Source organism: Rhinichthys klamathensis, unplaced genomic scaffold (genome assembly GCF_029890125.1).
Source record: "Rhinichthys klamathensis goyatoka isolate OS25496 unplaced genomic scaffold, OSU_Roscu_1.1 h1tg000258l_1, whole genome shotgun sequence".
NCBI classification, from domain to species: Eukaryota; Metazoa; Chordata; class Actinopteri; order Cypriniformes; family Leuciscidae; genus Rhinichthys; species Rhinichthys klamathensis.
Genome location: NW_026606780.1, coordinates 677118 through 697545, shown reverse-complemented (window position 1 = coordinate 697545; position 20428 = coordinate 677118). Strand labels below are relative to the sequence as shown.

At 38.5% G+C, this 20428-nt stretch overlaps 4 protein-coding genes across 12 annotated transcripts in view; 2 read left to right on the top strand and 2 right to left on the bottom strand.

The window, feature by feature from the left end:
- Positions 1 to 105: 105 nt before the first annotated feature.
- Positions 106 to 1341, bottom strand: exosc6 (exosome component 6). The gene has a single exon (XM_056267298.1). It carries the CDS (start codon positions 1237 to 1239, stop codon positions 427 to 429), a length of 813 nt encoding a protein of 270 aa, XP_056123273.1. The 5' UTR covers positions 1240 to 1341; the 3' UTR covers positions 106 to 426.
- Positions 1342 to 1888: 547 nt separating this feature from the next.
- Positions 1889 to 5744, top strand: slc38a8b (solute carrier family 38 member 8b). The gene is made up of 10 exons (XM_056267287.1): positions 1889 to 2397; positions 2931 to 3129; positions 3254 to 3410; positions 3603 to 3707; positions 3809 to 3866; positions 3990 to 4104; positions 4241 to 4388; positions 4559 to 4758; positions 5251 to 5302; positions 5485 to 5744. The coding sequence occupies exons 1-10, from the start codon at positions 2200 to 2202 to the stop codon at positions 5585 to 5587; spliced, it is 1335 nt and encodes a 444-aa protein (XP_056123262.1). The 5' UTR covers positions 1889 to 2199; the 3' UTR covers positions 5588 to 5744.
- Positions 5745 to 6212: 468 nt separating this feature from the next.
- aph1b (APH1B gamma secretase subunit) lies at positions 6213 to 10883 on the top strand. Its single transcript, XM_056267299.1, has 6 exons — positions 6213 to 6555; positions 7105 to 7275; positions 8564 to 8637; positions 8719 to 8841; positions 8926 to 9053; positions 9906 to 10883. Exons 1-6 carry the CDS (start codon positions 6443 to 6445, stop codon positions 10071 to 10073), a joined length of 777 nt encoding a protein of 258 aa, XP_056123274.1. The 5' UTR covers positions 6213 to 6442; the 3' UTR covers positions 10074 to 10883.
- A 2783-nt stretch (positions 10884 to 13666) lies between these two features.
- herc1 (HECT and RLD domain containing E3 ubiquitin protein ligase family member 1) overlaps positions 13667 to 20428 on the bottom strand; it is a 47286-nt gene continuing 40524 nt past the window's right edge. For all 9 annotated transcript variants that reach the window (XM_056267329.1, XM_056267332.1, XM_056267337.1 and 6 more), the window contains exons 71-78: positions 18003 to 18172; positions 17703 to 17872; positions 17401 to 17566; positions 15935 to 16011; positions 15595 to 15847; positions 14818 to 14970; positions 14404 to 14709; positions 13667 to 14325 (exon numbers count right to left, since the gene is read on the bottom strand). In XM_056267329.1, the coding sequence (XP_056123304.1) occupies positions 14140 to 14325; positions 14404 to 14709; positions 14818 to 14970; positions 15595 to 15847; positions 15935 to 16011; positions 17401 to 17566; positions 17703 to 17872; positions 18003 to 18172 (1481 nt within the window). In that variant the 3' untranslated portion in view covers positions 13667 to 14139. The remainder of the gene's footprint in view (positions 14326 to 14403; positions 14710 to 14817; positions 14971 to 15594; positions 15848 to 15934; positions 16012 to 17400; positions 17567 to 17702; positions 17873 to 18002; positions 18173 to 20428) is intronic.

The window sequence follows — 20428 nt, the reverse complement described above, 5'->3', positions numbered from 1 at the left end:
CTTTATCATGAGAATATTCACGTTCCAAAGTGGCAGTTTTTTTAAATTACTTTGTATGTATTTGTACTGTTTCACCCTTTTAATTACAGACCATTTCACACACTGCAGCAAAGCATCAGCCTCAGAATTTATCTTTTCTACTTCTTTTATCCAGTAAAAAAAGCCTTCATATTACAAACATGTTTTTATATATTTGCAAATGTACTTACTGAATACAAAACCATCAACACTTGTGCAATGAAAAAAAATAAAAGATAAGAAAATATATTTGTAACCGAAGATACTGTATTTAATTGGTACTACATTGTAACACAAGTGTAGACATTTTGATAAGCAGTGCATGCACAAACAATACATTCACTTTTAGTTTTACAATTTTATTTTCCTCAAAACAAAACAAAAACTTTAAGATCCTGGCAAACAAGTCTATTTCTCAGGTGGAGGAGCTTTTCTCTTCACAGCCCTCGTCAGCGCTTGCTGTACCACCGGATAGAGTTTGTGACAGCCGTCCAGGCAGGTTCTCACAGCATCAGTCAGTGTGTCTTCCCGCATCTCCCCGTCCGCATTCAGACCAGACACTTGATTCAGATTGGGAAGCAGAGCCACGGTGACACATCCCCGATTCTCCCCGTATCCATCCTGCCAGCTCCCACACTCCTCTGAGTGTGATGGGTCAACGAGGCACGTGTTTCCATTCTGCCGCAGCGCACAACCTAACACCACATCATACATTTCAATACCGCCATCCGCCAGGGCCATAGAGGCGCAGGTAATCGCATGTGCAAGAATCGAGCCGTCATTCTCCAGAACGATGACATTAACCTCAATCTGCGAACGTGGGTATCTGTGGAGGCAAACTCCTGGCTGCAAACTCTCGAGCAGAGTCGCGGACAGATCTCGTTCCTCGCTGCCTTGGATCCAGGCACCCCGTTTCATACAGGAAAACGGCGCGAGCCTGAAGTCGCAAACAAGGCGGCCGGTTTTCATGTCTGTTTCGTCCTTACGTTCAATTTCTCTCGGTCCGTACACCGAGCATATGATCTTGGTGTTTCCAGCCTCGAGGTACGCAGAGCCCTTCGCCTGGCTGACCAGCCCACAGCGCGCAAACACTGGCCGCACGTCTCCATTCCCTCGGACGCCCTGCCTGCTGCTGGCCTCGGGAACTTTGTCTGGGGAAAGAAAGAGCAGCGGGGACTGCGACTCCTCCGGTCCACGGATACGTCTCGAGTCAAACGGCATTTTCAATAAACCCACGTGTTTATTGAAACACAACTTTTCAGGAGCGAAACCGTTCAGTTCTTATTCTGTGCATCAAATGTATGGGACAGGACACTGCTGGTTTTGCTCTACCGCCATCTGTCGCATAGGCGTGACATGACGCAAGGCGGAATTTCGAGATAGGGCAGTGGGTTGTTATATTTTGTTTGTTGCACATAATTTACATTTTCAAAAACCGCCTCACACACATATGTAACAACACTGAGTTTGTTTGTGAAGTTCTATTTCTTTGATTTGTTTAAATAGTTTAAATTTGCTTTGTTAGAGCGCCACATCAACAATTTCTATTGATAGCTTCATATTTCTAGATTTTTAAAATCCGAATTATAGTAGGCTATGCAGTGAATACGTGTTATTTAATTTCTTTCAAAAAGAAAGAAATGTAAATAACGCGAAAAAGTATAAGGTCACACAAACAAACTCTGATTTGACCCTTCAAAGAGACACGTGCCTCAAGTGAGCGCTGCAATTGAATATTTGCTCAAAAAGGTTCGAACAGGGTCGCAAGACGAGCACTAATTGAATTTAGCCGCAGTGTTTCTTGTTAGAAAATAACACCGTCCTGACGTGAATTCCCATTGTTTAGACTAAACAAAAGGACTTTGACTAAACGCAGCTCTCGTTTGATAAGGTTGCTGTGGTCGCTCCTGTGTGAAATCAGAAGCACATTCCTCTTAACATGGGTCTGTAGAGGAGCCATCATTTAGACTCGGAACCCAACGTTTCAAACGCTAGCAAGGCTTTACAATATTTCTCACCTTGGGATGACATTTTTAAGGGGTCTTACTTGGGACAGCCTCACTCGCTATAGCCTACTAAACAGTGATTTTACCGCAGACAAGTGCGGATGCATTGGACTCATAACGCTCCATTATTACAGAGAGAAGCTTCTTGCATTGTTTTTGTCTTTACATACTGAGCATGGAGGAACTGGCCCGGGAGAGTATTCGCAGCATCAGTCTGCTATCCAAACCTGCGCGGGGTTCGGACGTCCCGCGGCTGGGCTCATTTGGGGCCATTTTCATCATGCTTAAATCTGCCCTCGGCGCGGGACTCCTTAACTTTCCATGGGCTTTTGAAAAGGCCGGCGGCGTGAGCACAGCCATCAGTGTGGAGATGGTGCGTTGTAACGTTCCGACAAATAAGACTTAGGCTATACTTTAGGGCACTTGCACAGGTATAATCCTAAAAAAAAAACTTGTCAGCTAAACCAACTGAGTGACCAGCTAAGACCAACAAACAAGCTAAGGCTGGTTTGTCATAGTTTTGTCCAGTAAAGAGCAAAGTAGAATTGGTATTTTCATTGTTTCATCTTAATTTTAGATTAAGATTTAATATAAAGATTACTTTATATTAAAGCATGTTACATATCCTTAAATATTTTGAGATGTACAAACGCATAGTTTATATTCTGTCTGTATCTTTCACATTAGAGTGAGAATGTGATGCTGCTATTCACATTGTGCCACTAATGAAATGAAAGGCGGTAGGTATTTTAGAAAAAAAAAACGGCCTTTAATGTTCATGCAACCCTTTAGCAAAGAAACAACCCACGTAAAGCCTTACACGGAAGTGCTAATGTGGATACAGCTGAAAAAGAATGTGTAGATTGTGGGGTTTAAAGCAATTTAACATCTTTCTCCCTTTCTCAGGTGTCTCTGGTATTTCTGATAAGTGGGTTGGTCATTCTTGGCTATGCCTCATCAATCAGTCGGCAGAACACGTATCACGATGTGGTGCGAGAGGTGTGCGGACAGAGGATCGGCCATCTGTGCGAGATCTGCTTTGTTTTCAACCTCTTCATGATCTCTGTGGCCTTTTTGGTGGTTGTGCAGGATCAGCTGGATAAATGTAAGTTGTGTGTGGTTCAATATGAGTCATTATGTTTCAGAGTGAGGAAGTAACAGACAAATGTGTATATATACACATGACAATGAAACAAAGAGATATTTTTCCCCTTGTTTGTGTGTTTCAGTGTGTCTGTCTCTGTATGAGACGGTGACGGGAAACACAGAAGGAGAGATGCCATATCATTGGTACACAGATCACCGTTTTGCACTCTTTCTCATGTGCTTCATTATCATCCTTCCACTCTCTATTCCCAAAGAGATCGGCATCCAGAAATACACCAGGTGCGTTGAATGCTGACACACAAATCTGTGACTCCCTAAATATTTTTATACCATATAATACCATCATCAACCACTGGTCTGAGTGAGAAGGACTGCATAGTTCCTTTGCTCTTCCACTTCTGTCCCACTTAGTAGAGCTGCTGTATCTATCATTATCTCTGATCTCTTAACGTTTCTTTGTTTAATTGCCAGTGTATTGGGAACTCTGGCTGCTACATACCTGAGTGTAGCTATAATTGCAAAGTATTATTTAAAAGATGAGGACACGGCAGACCTCACATCAGTGCACAGTCAAGGGTGAGTTTTAGTTATATGTACATGTTTGTCGTAAAGTTGTGTGCGTGCATGCATACATTGTTCATATCAGTGGTTTATTTTGGTTCTTGTATTTGTAACAGATTGGACTCATTGGCTTCCATGTTCAGTGTGGTTCCTACCATCTGTTTTGGTTTCCAGGTCAGATTCTATTTATTACTTTACATCACTGGTGCACTATTTGCAACTTTCTCTGTTTAGTTGTACTTTTGACCATTAGGATTGCTCAAAGCTCACACACTGTAATCATTATTTATATTACAGTGTCATGAAGCTTCTATTGCAATCTACAGCAGCATGGAAAACAAAAATATTACACATTGGGTTTTCATCTCAGTCACATCTATGATTTTCTGCCTGCTTATTTATACTCTCACAGGTGAGTCAAATCACTATACTCTATGATATGCACATATTTGTAGAGCATTAGTTACCTGTATTATTATTATTATACATTTTTTCCAGTGAGTTTTTGTCTTAAACTGAGAGACTGACACTTAGTTGCAATATGGCAGGTGTGTTCGGTTTTCTTACATTTGGACGGGAAGTAGCCTCAGATATCCTGATGTCATATCCTGGAAATGATGTAGTGATGATTATTGCTAGGCTGCTGTTTGGGATTTCGATCATCACCATCTATCCTATAATTTTGCTTTTGGGAAGGTACTGTAAACTACAAATAAATGTGCATATCTCACTGCACACACACACACACACACACACACACACACACACACACACACACACACACACACACACACACACACACACACACACACACACACACACACACACTGTGTACACACACTCAAGTGTCAATGTCTTGTTCACAGGTCAGTGATTCTAACACAAATATTGCGCTTTTGGGAAAGACGGGCCATAATGACGTCTGTGTTTGAGAGTCGGTGCCGTCTGATACTAACACTTCTCTGGATCATTGTGACTCTTCTCATCGCCATCTGTGTACCAGACATGAGTGAGGTCATCAGCGTAATCGGGGGAATTAGTGCCTTCTTTATATTTATCTTTCCTGGTGAGACACTCAATGGAACAATCACAATCTCACCAACTCACAAGCATGCACACATACTCTACCATTCAAAAGTTTGAGGTTGGTAAAATTTCTTAATGTTTTTGAAATAATGCTCACCAAGGCTGCATTTATTGGATCTAAAATACAGTAAAAACTGTTATATTGTGAAATATTATTACAATTTAAAATAACCTTTCTATTTAAATGTATTTTAAAATCTAATGTGCTCCTGTGATGGCAAAGCTGAATTTTCAGTATCATCACTCTTCAGTGTCTTCAGTGTCATGTGATCCTTCAGAAATCATTCTGATACACTGATTTGTAGCTCAAGAAACATATCTTTATTCTTTATTATCCTCAATGTCAATAATATTAAGGTTATTGAATATTTTTAAGGAAACCACAGATTTTTCGATGAATTTAAAACATGCATTTGAAATAGAAGTCACAAATAGACCATGAAATGGCATTGACCAAGCTGACTTTTTGCAGGACTGTGCCTAATTTTTGCCATGCAGACAGAACCTATAAATCCCAGGATGAGGTGCGTAACATCTATGTTGTCTTATGTGTAAAGAAACCAGAGGAAACAGCCAGGAAAATTAAATTGATGTCACTATATTAATGTCACTAAATTAATTATTTTCATAATACTAAGCATTGATTTAAATCACTTTCTCTTTCTTATACACACTTTCCCTCTATCATTTTGTTTGTTTCTTTCAGAATCTTCTTGACTGGTTGGGGTGTGGTGACTGTCATTACTGGAGCTTTTATCTTTGGCCAGAGCACAACTTTAGCTGTTATGGAGTTGATGCACAAGTTTTAATCTTCTTCATCATCATAATTTGCAATATCATTGCCTCAGAAAAATGTCTACTCTATACGTTTGATTGATGGATGATAAACATTATGATACTTCAAACTGAGGATGAGTGGCAACTACATACTTTTAGAAGAAAATGTCTCCACAGTAGTACTGTTACTGCTCAGCCACAAAAAAAATAATAATAATAAAACTAAGTCAATGCATAGGATGATTTTTGCTTATATATACTGAATTATATTGTGTAGGTTTGGACAAGAATAATTTTTTTAATGCTTTATATGGAATGACTGTAAACTATTTGGTTTAATAATGGAGAGTATGAATGCAAATGTTCAACACAGTAATTCTTTATATTTGTAATAACTTATTAAAGTGAATTAACCTTTTACCTAAATGTGAGTGAAATTGAATAAACTATGAAGATAAAAACACATTTTAAATGTCTCAGGGTGATAGACCTATTGTAGGCTACTGTAATCAAGAGTTTTAAAAAATAGGTCTAAATGTGTGTCAAGTTTCGTAGAACAAAAGGATGGTTAAATAATGGTGGTAAGAAAAGGAATTCAGTGGGTGCGGTAAGAAAACTGATATGATTCCGAAACACATGAGGTCACATGACTAGGAACCGGAAGTAACCTTAGCCGTTGTGCTGAACTGTTTCAAGCGCAGCGTTGAACCCTCTTAACCTATTTCGAAGAAAACGGGTACAATAAATGCCTCGATAATTGTTGATCTATGTTGCTTATACGAACCGATTGACAGCCGTATGACTCTCTCATGGATGACGTGTGTTGATAGCTTCTGAGGGTGAAGTGGTAGTTATTGATTGAATTAGCAGGTTAGCCGAGCCCCATCATGACTGTGGCGGTGTTTTTCGGCTGTACGTTCATCGCTTTCGGCCCGGCCATCAGTTTGTTTCTGTTTACAATCGCCCGGGACCCGCTGCGTGTGATCTTCCTCATAGCAGGGTGAGTATCAGGGCAGATGTGCGACTTAGTGTGGCTGAAAGTCCCGTGATATACAGCACTTCATCTGGGCTGAGAACTGCCCTTCACATCTGCTGCTTTAGTGAAATCACTAACGTTAGGATCTCATGCTCATTTGGAATACTATTAAAACATGACAAACTCACGCAACTTTTAATGAATGAATGAAGAAGTTTTGAAATCTTAAGATATTTAGTGGAATAGTTCACAAAAAATACACTATTGTTCAAAAGTTTGGGGTTTAATTTTTATAGAAATTAATACTTTTATTCAGCATTACATTGCTCCAAATATTTCAGTTTACTGTATTTGTGATAGAATAAATGCATCCTTGTGTTGTGACCATAAGAGACTTCTTACAGAAACATCGTACCGACCCCAAACTTTTGAACGGTAGCATGGGTTCCGAACAACAGGGTGAGAAAATAATGATAAAATTCATTTGTGGCTGTACTGCTCCTTCAAGAGCGCTAACCAGCAATGGAATGGGGAAGCCCTTCAGTGTTTGTAAGATGATTGTGTTTGTTTTAGGGCGTTCTTCTGGCTGGTGTCTTTGCTGCTGTCCTCTCTTGTGTGGTTCATCACAGTTCAGATCAGCAACAAGAACAGTGCCACTCAGCAGAGAGGCCTACTCATTTTTGGAGTCGTGCTCTCTGTTCTGCTTCAGGAGGCTTTCAGATATGGTTACTACAGATTGCTGAAGTAAGAATTAACCATCCATTTTCCTTGTTTGAAAGGAGATGCATAATCAGTAAGCCTAAATATATCGTGTTCTTGAGCATTGTCTGCATTGATATAACATTTAAGTGGCATGGCTGTGTTTTGTGTTTAAGTTTTGATGTCATTTATATGCTAAATACACATTTGAATGTACAGTCTTTCTCTTCTGTGGGAATGGAAGCAAAAATATTGATGACTCATGTTGCACTAGATAGATATTTGTCCAATCAAATGCTCTCTAGAATGAAAGTGTCCCTCCCCTGCAACTGACCAAGGAGTAGTGAATCATGGTTCATGGCTATGACATAACTAAACATAATTGCTTTTCTCGAAAAAATCAAAACCTCCCAAAAAATTAAAATAAAAGACTACCATTCAAAAGTTTGGGGTCAGTAATAAAAAAAAAGGTTTTGAAAGAAGTCTCTTATGCTCACCAAGACTTCATTTGTTTGATCAAAAATGCACTAAAAGAGTGATATTGTGAAATATTATTATGATTTAAAATAACTTAAAAATGCATTTTTACCTGTGATGGCAAAGCTGAGTTTTCAGTAGTCATTACAGTGTGTGCAGAATTATTATGCACGTTGATATTCCGTTCATATTTTTTTGCCAGTCACATTTTACTAATTTAAAACCACATTAATCTTAATAACTACTATGAAATTTGTATTTAATGATTTATAATTGTTCATAAAGGCTAGAAATGAAAAATGCCTTATATTCTGGTGTGCGTAATTAGGTGCGTTTTCTTTTACAGATGAAATAAGCCAAAAAAGAGATTTCACTCAGACTGAAAAGTCAAAAATGATTAAATGCCCATGAGAAGGATGCAATACTAATGCACTACTAGAAATTGCAGTTAAGGCATGACCATTGGACAGTGAAATGCTCATTGGTTCAGCAGAGTCAGACAAAAACAGGCGGAGAAGACACGTTAACTGCAAAAGAATCTTAAGTCTTAAGTGTCACATGATCCTTCAGAAATCATTTTAATATGCTGATTTGATGCTCAAGAAACATTTCTTATTATTATCAATATTTTTGTTGAAACCTGATGCATGTTTTTAGGATAATTTGATTGATAAAATTCAAAAGAACCGTGTTTATTTTGATTTATTAATGAAAGTATTAATTTCTCAAAAAAGTCCTCGTCAGGTTTCATGGAGTCTTTAAATAGCTAAAAGATTACGTCAGTGATTCACATCGGCATTCAGTGTTGGTGTTGTGTAGGAGGGTGGTTGTTAACATCTGTTATTGTATCTCTCAGGAAAGCAAATGAAGGCCTGTTGGCGCTCAGTCAGGAGGACACAATGCCCATCTCCATGCGGCAGCTAGCTTATGGTAAACATCCATCACATGCTTCTCCTAGTAGTGCAATAAACAGCCGATGTTTGTTTAATTGTGTGTGTCACTGGTTTGCAGTATCAGGTCTGGGCTTTGGCTTCATGAGTGGTGCGTTCTCTGTGGTCAACATACTCTCGGACTCCTTGGGTCCAGGAACTGTCGGTATTCATGGTGACCCTCAGCATTACTTCATATCCTCAGGTAATGAGATGCCAGTTTGCGATTAAACCCATAAAATCATATCCAGTGTGACTCAGACGTTCATGGTGTGCTTTTCCTCCTCAGCCTTTATGACACTGGCCATTATCTTGCTGCATATGTTCTGGGGGGTTGTTTTCTTTGAGGCGTGTGAGCGACAGAGATGGTGGGCTCTTGGAGCTGTGGTCATCAGTCATCTTATAGTATCATGCCTGGTAAGTCAACACGTATCATACAATAAACTTTGTCAGCTGAACCCCTATGATGTTAAATATTTACTAGAAGTATCCCCTGAGATTTTAAGTTAAATTTCAATTTAATTATAAAATTATATTTCAATATAATTAACGTCACATTCGCATGTTCATTGTTTGTTTTCTGATGTTGGTTAATGACATGACGTGCATGTAAACATAAGACTTTTTTAGTTAGTGTTGTGTGTGTTATTTTAGTTTTATTATAGTTTAATAATTAATTGGCTTTAATTGTGCTTTTCATGATAATTTTAGTTACATTTTATTTTCATTTATTTTTTATATATTGCCATGTAGGTTCAATTTATGTTTTAGTTTTAGTGACTTTTAGTTTTTAATTATTTCCAGTTAATAATTGTAGTGCTTTAAACTTCAATGTTGCCTTTGCAATAAACTGAAAAGTTTAAGTTTGGTTTAAGTTAACTAATATTTATATGAATATATAGGTGAGAAGCAGCATTTACTGAAGCTGAAAACACTGTAAGCTGTACGTTTAACACAGTGCCACTCTTCAATCTGAAACATGTAGCGCAACAGACTATATACTTATCTAAATCGCAGTCTTTGATTTTATACTCGCACCAAGCTATATCATGATTTCAGTGTATTTCAATTAGTAGCCACATTTACTCTTTAATTTTACATTTGATTTAATTATTAGCTTTTCATCAACTTACGAAACCCCATTTGGGAAACCCTGAACTAGTAATGCATTGTTCAGTGTATACATAGCAACAAACACGACTAATACAGCTGACTATCTGATCACAAGTGCATCATGTGAGACGTTGGTTCTTTTTTTCACCCCCACAGACATTTGTGAACCCACACTATCAAGGCAGTCTGATCCCGACCTACATCATACTGTCTGTCATGGCGGCCTGGGCGTACTTATGTGCTGGAGGATCTTTGAGGAACCTCAAACTCTGCCTTACCTGTAAAGATAAAGACTTCCTGCTGGCCAATCACAGGCCTAGATAACCCATCAACTACAAACAGGACTTTCTCCAAAGACCGGCTCACTGAGCCAGTTGGCCGACGACACGGCCAGCAGCCCTGGACTCTGGCTTATGGTCTAGGTAGTCTGCGTAAGAATGGTTGCCGAGTAACAGGAATTTTATGTCTGCAGATCTTGCACTTTCTGTAATTACCTCCTCTTTTGTTTTCCCTTCTGTACCTCATGTTCTGTGTGTGAGAGAGACACTGAAACCATGTAAAAGACAGAGATTGTGTGTGTGTTTTATACTAAAGAATTATGTCTAGAGCTGCTTTCATATGTGATTCTTTCCTCTGTAGCAGATTTTAAATGAGGTCTTGTATAGGTTTGGCATTTAAATAGTTTATTTGTCAGGGTTTCTCCCTTGTATTTTATGTTTTACTGACCAATTAGGCTCAAATCATCTGCTAATATCATGTCATGAGTCTTAGAACAGATCTCGAATTCTCTGGAGTGTGGCGTTGTGCTGTCCTTTTAATTCTATAATCTTGTCTTTTAAAATATCCTCCTTAACCCTCCCTAGGGCGGCAGTTTAATTTCCCCGCGGCGTGTATCGCCATCCCAGTGGTACTTAAATGCATTTAAACTGCTTGGTTTGAATGAGCAATCCAGTGGCCACTCTTAAATGAAACCACTACTCTGAATCTACAGGAAGCTCGAAGGATTTTAAAACCTAAGTGGGGTCAGTGCAGTGGTTTCTGTTTAGATGTCACTTTTATTAGACTCATATGCTTTTAGTTTCCTTTGTAAGACGTATGACATTTTCATTCATAATAAAGTAGGTTGAGCTTGAATCCATTGTAAGGGTATTCCTTCTTTCATGTGCATTTTGTTCAGAATTGTTTTTTCCCCCCATGCTGGACGACGACGTATTTGTAAAGAAGCTGGGAAATCATTCCTGATATATCAAATCATGATTTAACCCCCAATCTCACACAAGATTGAGTTCTAAAAAGGTTTACAGGTTTTTTTTTTTTCAATTGCTTACACACTAAAATTAAAACTTTCCCACAATTAGCAAAACCTTACACTCAAGGAGCAAAACACTGGCCTAGATTTGCACAACTGTAAGCACAATGTCAGCTTCACACTTTTTCCAAAACATTACACAGTGATTTGCAAAACACTAAACACACTTGTATTTGACACAGAAATTTATCAGGATGTAATTTCCTTGCAATTTCAAAGCAAAGGCTTTCAAATGAACACACTCATGAACCAATTGGTTAAACAGCCACCAGGTGGGCACACACACGCTCGTGCTTAATTGTAGACACACCAATAAGGTAGGTTTAAGCACTATAAAAAGGCAACAGGTAAAGTCAAAAATGGACGGTGTTAGAGGAAGAGGGAGGGGAAGGACCATAGAGGGAAGGACATGCACAAAGAAGAAGACAACCAAATTTGTGTAATGAAATTCGTGCTACAATTGTGGACCATGTAATAAATCACGGACTAACACTGAGGGAGGCTGGACTGAGAGTACAGCTTAAACTAAACCGGTACACGGTGGCATGGCATCAATAGTTCGGACATTTCGTCAAGAGCACAGGTGAGAAACTTATCTTGTCAACAGAAAATCCATAGCTTACTGCATGTACTATATCAACAGTTTTGATATCTATTCCTGTATCATTTTACAGTAAGCTACATCTATTTTGTTTGGACAACATAGGATTAAACGTCGAGAACACCAAGGAGGGAGGGGCTCCATATTCACACAGGAGCAAGAGAGCGAGATCATAAACCTCGGTTTGGCCAAAAATGCAATCAGACTTAGAGAAATTGAAGGCCATATTGTTAATGATCATCCAATTTTCAATAATATCCAACAGGTCTCTCTGTCAACAATAGCCTGCCCGTATGCTTAAAAAAACATCAAGTTCTGATGAAACGACTGTATAAAGTGCCATTTGAAAGAACTTCAGACAGGGTGAAAGTCCTGCGGCGTGACTATCTGGTGGTACGTTTTGTTCACTGACTAGTACTATTGTGTACTGTCTGCACACATAACCTTTTTACTGTTTACAGTATATTGATCTACACAATGTGATCTTTTGCTGTATTTCAGAGAGTTTTGCAAATGGATGCGGAGGAAGTCCCACATGAATTTATATACATTGATGAGGCTGACAACAGTGAGAAGGGGAAGAAACCTCATTGGCCACAGGGCTATTGTCAATGTACCAGGGCAACGTGGGGGTAACATTGCCCTTTGGGCTGCCATTACACAGAATAGGGTCCTCCACCGCCATGCCAACTTGGATCCTTACAACACTGACCTCATTCTGAGATTTTTAGACAGATTACACAATATTATCATAGCAGCAAACCAAAGGGACCAGATGCAATACATTGTCGTCTGGGACAATGTAGCTTTCCATCATTCTGCTCTGGCCCAAAACTGGTTTCATCACCCACAATTTACAGTTCAATATCTTTCACCATACTCCTCCTTCCTAAACCCCATCGAGGAGTTCTTCTCAGCATGGCGGTGGAAGGTTTATGATCTCCAGCCCTATGTCCAGATGCCCCCTCATTCAAGCGATGGAGGAAGCATGTGATCAAATTGAAGCAGCATCCATACAAGGGTGGATTCGTCTTGTTACAGTATTACTGTAAGCTTAGTTCAGTAATACTGTATAAAAACTGGAAAATGTTTTGTTGAAATGTTCGGGATTGACTGACTTGAGTACATGACAAGAAATAAATATTTTCATTAGTCTGAACAATTGGTGTCATGTGGTGTTGGTGAATTTATTTTTACACTTTCTCTGTGTAAATGCTAAAAGTGGTTTAGGCTGAGCACATGAGTGTTTAACTGACTCAAACAGAATCAGACCATATGATGGTTGTTTGTTATGACAACAAAATAAGGTTTTTATAAGACATTGTATAGTTTTGACAAAAGCGCTCTATTTTGCAAATGATCTGAGGTTTTGTGCTACATTGGTGTAGTGTTGTGCTAATTGTGTGCAGGGGATTGAAAAACCAAGCCCAGTTTTCAAAATTGTGCTTAAGCAATTGAAAACCCCCCCCCTGCAATTTGAGTGCTAAATAACAAAATCTGAAATCTACTATTAAAACAAAATACATGAGCTAGAGCGTTTTTACTAAGGCTGCATTTATTTGAATGGGTAAAAAGCGTAATATTGTGAAATATTACAATCTTAAATAACGGTTTTCTATTTTTATATATTTTAATATGGAATTTATTCCTTGTGATGGCAAAGCTGAATCAACCATTACTCCAGTCTTCAATGTCACATGATCCTTCAGATATCATTCTATGCATGCTGATTTGGCGCTCAAGAAACAGTTCTTATGTGTTGGAAATGGTTGTGCTGAATATTTTTGTGGACGAATTTTTTCAAGATTCTTTGATAAATAGAACTCAAAAGAACAGCATTTATATAATATATAATTTAAAAAAACATGTAACAAAAGATTTGTCATGTTTGATCAATTTAATGCATCCTTGTTGAAAAGTATCAAATAAAAAAAAAACCTTACTGACCTTACATTTCCCCCCCCTTATTAATTTCTTTTTAATTTGTGACCAATAATATCAAAAATGCAGTTTCAGATCAAACATTTATTGCATCTGACATAAGAAATCTGGTGTAGGCGATTCAAAAAATTCAAATAAATACAGATACTCATGTAAAACAATTTCCTAATGAAGCATTATACACAATGTACAATATTTTTCTTTTTTGTCATTCTATACATTTTTTTTTTTTTTAAATAAAAACACTTTCATGCAGAATATCCTGAAAAAAAGGCAGAGCCAAAAAATGAATAGTGGCGAAAGACTGTGCTTTAAAGTAAAGAGAAAGAATATACAATCAACACACGTGCGCGTGTGTACATATGTGTAAACAGATTGTGCGGCCCACCCAAGCGTTGCTAAATTGCTAAGAAATAAAAGGTGAAATAAAACCACTTGATGTGTTTAAGATGTATATGTAATCATAAAAATCATAAAAGCCTGCACCGAATACTAAACTGAGTCCTAACAGTGTACACTGTTTATGTGTGCACATAAGGTCAGTAATCTGTGTCAGACCCCTCTGCATTGTCCACATTGCGGGACAGCATGTAGTTGTCCATGTCGATAGAACGGCAGTTGTTAATAGCGTAACGCAGCCGCTCCGCCATGACGGGTTGGCTAGAGTAAGGTGGGAGACGGAGCTGGAAGAAGCACGTCTGAGAGGTGGGAAGACTGTCGTACGGCTGAAAGAGAGCAGAGATAAACATTAGTACATAAACGCAAATGCCTGGTCATCCATAAAAACACGGCAACATTCTTACCCGGTCCACCTTCATGATCTGGAACCTCTGGGATATGTCAGCAGTGTTAGCTGGCAGACGGGAGCGTCCCGAGACGAAGCGCATGAAGAGCACTCTCTCCTCATTGGAGAACTCCTCCAGTGTCTGCCAGAACCACTGGACCAGCTGCTGCTGCTCATCCACCTCCCGGTACCGGACCACCTTCTTCAGAACCTCCACGCTGATCTCCGGCAGCCCGCAGACCATCTGCTCCAGCTGCCGCGCTGTTAGTAAGGAGAGCAAGGGGACAGGCACGATCCAGGACATGCCCTCTCGCACCGCCCCCACCTACCGCGCAAAACAAGAGATGAATAACAGGATCAGCTGACAAGACATGTTCTAGGTGTAGATACACATATATGAGGAAAGGATACACCCGTTTTGACTTTAACACACCTGGCGATCGATTTCATGCAGGCGATACTCAATGGCACGCTCTACATACTCCTTCCTATTAAAAAAGGTCAGTGGTATGCTGTTTCCTCCAGGGATGATGGGAACCATTTTCCCATCAGCACTTTGGCCAACAAATGAATCCAGTGGAATCATCTATTAAAAAAAGGGGGGAAAAAACATTTCATTTATAGAAACTATAAATACTAATATAAATATTACAAACCATATGTATAATAATAATAAAATAAAATTTATTATCATTAAAATTATTAAATTCCATAATTTTGAATAACTGAATGTTCTAATTTTTTATATATTACTGCTGAATTTGTGTGCCTATTCTAGTCATTTGTGTTTAAAGGGTTTTAAAAATATGTTTGCTTACAATTTCGTTCTATCTGATAAAATATATTACTTTCTATATTTATATTCGTTGTAAATATTTCCATGTCTTTGTAAGATTTCAGATATTTTTTTAATGACTTTTCCAGGTCTAAAGATCAGACTTTTATCCAGGTTTTCCAAAAGCTGTGGGAATTCTGGTTCTTAAATAAAAATTACATTTGTTGAGAGAACAAACTAAAATAAGAAATATGATTTTAGCTTACATATGGTTTAAAATAAACTACATGAAATATAAATCAATATTTCGTAGTCATTTTAAGCCATCTTGTGGGGCCTGTCCCCCAGGTTGAGAACCACCGAGTTAGACTGAGCACATGTCCCCTATGAGAAACAAGACTGTAAAAACGAGTCTTTTGTGAGCGTCCACTCCACCTCATGGAAGTTCTGCTCTGTGATGCCGCTGTCCTCCAGGTGCAAGATGCTGTTGAGTGTCTGTACGTAGAGCAGATCCACTTCCTCCAGATCCTCAAGGGTGAGAGGAATACAACACAGCTGCTTCCACACCATTGGAGCGAGATGCAGGTCTAGAGGCTTCTTAGTGCGGATGGCCACTCCCATCATAATACCCAAAAACTTGAACTGCAGCAGGTGCTCTTCCAGACAGGCTGAGGGATTTAACAAGAACCTGAGGACACACAAAGTTCAAGATGACCTGATCAGTCTATTAGTTTAGTGGAATACATTATTCAGACATTGGTCTGTCGCCACTCACCGGTCTCGGTTGTAGCCCACCTCTGCTGAAGCGTTGGGAGAAGGGATAAGAAGGTCCACCACTCCCGTCTCCAGCTCCTATACAGAACAACATGCCACAATGAAACACTATTCAAAATGACAAGCATCATGAAAAATTAAAGAGTGCTGTTGATAGATAAAAAAATAATTATTGCACTTTTGTAATATTTGTTTTATATTGTAGTACACGTTTTCACATTGAACCTTCAAATAATGTAGAAACACCAAAGATATTTAAAATATTTGTTTAATATGGCATCTTTTTACTAAGTACTATGAATAAAGGCCAGTATCACTAGTTCAGTATAATCGCGCTTCCATTACCCTTCAAATTGCGCAAATTGAAAGTGTGAACTGAAAATACATCGTTTTCGCCAAAAATCCCATATAATCGCAAAAAAGTAATGATGCTCGCATGAGGTGGTTTTTCAGGCTATTCGGAAAAGGAATCTTTCGCAAAACTGCAATGGAAACAGTTTTTCACATTTATAGGTCACATGGCATACGCAACAGTTGATCATTCTTTAAAGATGACACTTATGTTTGGATAGAAGACGAAACAAGAGTTCTTTATTAAACTCATAAAAGATAAAAGTATTATGGGAATAAGGGATTCTAAACAACAAAGAAATGCCACAATTTATCAAGACCTTGAAGCAGATAGGAGGGAGAAACACCCAGAAACGCCTCGTACAGCTGCTGCCAAGTATAAGGGACTTTCCTTGGAAAGGATAGTTGGATAATATGCCTACGTCTCCTTCGATTAAAAATAATGGCTAGTGCGGTGGCTGGGATATACGTAAAACTATCAAAATCCGTTGCCATGATTTTTGGAATGACTTATCACGAGAGGAAAAAAATTATGTTTTAGTTGCATAACATCGGTTAATGGAAACGCCTCAAAAGTTTTGCGCAAATCTGTAATGGAAATGCAGCAACTGATACCAATATTGCTACTGATTTCTCTATTAAATGGATTTTCTTTCTTTCTTTTTTTTTGAAAGGAAATGAGTAATTATATCCATTCAACATTAAAATATAATTAACAGTCATCATTTTTAACATTTAATAGGCTTACCCATTGTAATTTCACATTTAGATGTGCCTTCAATATATTGTGTTTTATATAGTGTATATAGTACTTTTATGATGTTTCTGTCTTTGTCAATATCAGCTTCCTCTGTCTAAATTTTTTTTTTTACATTGTAGACCCTCCTCGGTCGGCCGCTCTCTTGATTTGTGGAGCTGTTGAGCAGAACCCAGATAGCGTGAACATATACTGTAACACTAGCCTAAGGATGTGAGGAGACATTAGCATAGCTACTTCAGCAAGGGAAAAAAAGGATGGTGCATTTATTGCATTAAATATGAAATATTAATTGAAGAAATTAACGCATTCTTTTCGACAGCCCTAGTTTATATAGCTCACAATCGGCATCACCCTACCTGGCACATCTCCGTGATGGTGTCATCAAACACCCCTCCAGCATCATCTGCACCCTCCCCCACCAGCTTGACTTTCCAGGCTCGTGACGGCAGCCTCAGATCAGATGCGTTCAATTTCACAACCTGCCTTGCGATCTGCACAAAGATGGGTTTACACTTCCTCCCTCTGAGAAAACAAGAGAAAAAAAAGAACATGTTAAAATTAAGATGTTCTTATATTCTGCCTCTAATGAAAAGTAGGCAAAGATTAGTAATTAAATGTACAGTGTTCTGGCTACAATTCTGCACAAAACATGACTGACCGTGTAGATATTCTTTTGACTGTGATCTGTGGGCCGTAGTTCTTCCCCTGCACCATGGTTTTACCAATGGAGCGCACCATGGGCAGTGTGTAAACTCTAGGGGCCAGCAGGGGCCTCAGCTGACCCTGGACTATACCCCACGTACCTGCATTATAGCGTGACGTGCAGCTCTGAAATCAAAATGAGTCATGATGGCAACATCACAGACAGTGCTCGTGGGGTTTTGTCCAACAGACTCAAAGTAATGCGATAAATCGATGCAAATATAATTTGTTTGTGAGTGTTTGAGTGCGTGTATACCTGGTTGTTGGGGCTGAGGTTTAGCAGTCTCCATGAGGAGTACATGAGGTCAGAGAAGTGGTAGAGAAGGCGCAGTCGGGCTCTCAGAGCCTCCATACTGACCTCTCTTAGGGCACTGTATTGAGGAGGCACACACACGGGCAAGCCCAGCTGCAGAGGCACTGATGAACCTGAACACACAAACCATTCATCTCAACAACTGATGCTTGTTTTATTACATAACCGGGTAAAACTGAATGAATTGTAATTATTGGGTCTAATTATGATTTTTGTATTATTGTACATTTAAATTGCCACCTAAAAGGATTTTTATGTGAATATACAGATTCATGTGAAACTAACAAATTCATGTGAAACTAACAACATGTCACACAGAAAAGGAGTTTTAAAAATTTAGAATGTGGACATAAAAAAGGCATAAAAAAAACAAAGGTTTTCATTTATGTTAAAGTCTCGATGGTTTAACTGGACAGCTTTACAATGCATTTACATTTTATTATTGTTATCATGTTATTTCAGCCCTAACAGATGTTATCTATATATACAGTTGAGGTCAGAATTAATGGCACCCCTGGTAAATATGATCAAAAATGGCTGTAAAAAATAAATCTGCATTGTTTATCCTTTTGATCCTTTCCTTTCATTAAAAAAATTTGCAAAAAAAAAAAAAATCGAACCATCCATACCGTACACACACTTAACCCCTTAAGTGTCCATAGCCATTACATATTTAAAACAGTAATATATCCTATACTAAACCTAAACTAATATTGACAAACTATATATCATTTGAAAGCTTACAATCTTTAGTTTTCATATTTGGTGATTGATTTTCAAAATAAAATACAGAAGAGCCATAATCAATCAATTTGCAACGAGAATATTTTCATACTCCTAAGGCGTGTTAAGACCTTTATTTTGAAATAGTGATGAACATGAAAATCATGAAAGAATGGTAGAAACCTCAGTTTGTTTTAGAAAAAAAGGTCTGAAAATATTTTAAATATAAAGAAAAAAATTATAGATTCACCATTTGTGATGGGGCAGCGAGCTATAACGCACATGCGTGTTATTTTTATGTGATTATTAGAGGTTGAATTCATATCAAAATATGCCAAACTTCCCTTACTACTTCTAAATAGGATGCCTACTTCATAAATTGTATGAAAATTGTGGAAATAATGGTTCAGATCACTCAAAACACACATGGAAATGGAGGCGCCCTTATATGGGCAGTAATGGAGTCTGGTTGTGACCTAAAGAAAAAGTTTGGTACTGCGCCCAAACAAAATCTTACTGAAAGCTCATTTTTTGACCTAAAATTTGAAACAACTTCAGAGTTTTGGCTTTGATTTTCTTGCAGTTTTAGAGTCCACCAGGTTTTGAAAAATATATATTTTAAATAAAATATAATTACATTTTTACATTTTACATTTTCATAAACTTAAACTTTTTTTCTGTTTCACTTTCTTAATTTATTTAACTTCTTCCAAATGTCTTCTATAAAACAAGACCAATCTTACATCTATATTCCAAAGCATTCTTGAATTACAACCATTTAAGACAGCTTAACATCAAGACAGCATCTGAGCTGGTGGCTGAAGAGGCTAACTCGATGCTTGCAAAGTATCCATGGGCTCCGGTGCTTATTATGGGGGACTATAACAGTTGTAGACTAGACACTGTTCTGCCATCATTCCACCAGTATGTTGACACCCCCACCAGAAGGGATAACATTTTGGATTTATGCTACGGTAATATTATCGATGCGTATCGCACACGCTCCTATCCTCCACTTGGACTTGCGGATCACAACATGATCTGTTTACTTCCGGTATACAAACAGAAACTCAAAACACATAAGCCAGAGACATACAGCGCCCCTAAATGGACGGAGGACGCCATTGCGCAACTCCAAGGCTCTCTGGCATGCACTGACTGGGACATTTTCGAGGGGGAACTAGATGACAGGGTCTCCATCATCTCAGATTACATCAATTTCTGTATTCAGACTACCATAACAGTTAAGAAAATAAAAAAATACCCTAACTCTAGACCATGGATTACACATCAGCTAAGAAAAAGCCTGAAGGAGAAACACAGAGCTTTCAAGCTCAAGGACTGGACAGCACTTAATATAGCAAACAGAGCAGTAAAAAATGAGATATTTAAAGCCAAACAACTATACAAGAATAAACTGGAACAAAAATTCAGCTCCATGAACACCAGACAAGCCTTTCAGATGACCAAAACACTGATAGGAAATGCACCCAGACCCAGCACTCCAATCTCACCAGAGCGAGGACATCAGCTGAACATCTTTTTTAACCGGTTCGACTCAGTTGACTACTCAGAGGAGTGCCGCAGTCAGTTGGATGCACTCCCCCTGCTGGACCCAAACGACCCAGCCCCGCTTTCAAAGGAGG

Bases quoted from the DNA above. Each gene is read 5' to 3' on its own strand.
- aph1b (XM_056267299.1), top strand. From the start codon at position 6,443: ATGACTGTGGCGGTGTTTTTCGGCTGTACGTTCATCGCTTTCGGCCCG. The intron at 8,638-8,718 runs GTAAACATCCAT...ACTGGTTTGCAG, and splicing joins CATGCGGCAGCTAGCTTATG to TATCAGGTCTGGGCTTTGGC. The intron at 9,054-9,905 runs GTAAGTCAACAC...TCACCCCCACAG, and splicing joins ATCTTATAGTATCATGCCTG to ACATTTGTGAACCCACACTA.
- exosc6 (XM_056267298.1), bottom strand. From the start codon at position 1,239: ATGCCGTTTGACTCGAGACGTATCCGTGGACCGGAGGAGTCGCAGTCC.
- slc38a8b (XM_056267287.1), top strand. From the start codon at position 2,200: ATGGAGGAACTGGCCCGGGAGAGTATTCGCAGCATCAGTCTGCTATCC. The intron at 3,867-3,989 runs GTCAGATTCTAT...TTTATATTACAG, and splicing joins CCATCTGTTTTGGTTTCCAG to TGTCATGAAGCTTCTATTGC. The intron at 5,303-5,484 runs GTGCGTAACATC...TGTTTCTTTCAG, and splicing joins CCTATAAATCCCAGGATGAG to AATCTTCTTGACTGGTTGGG.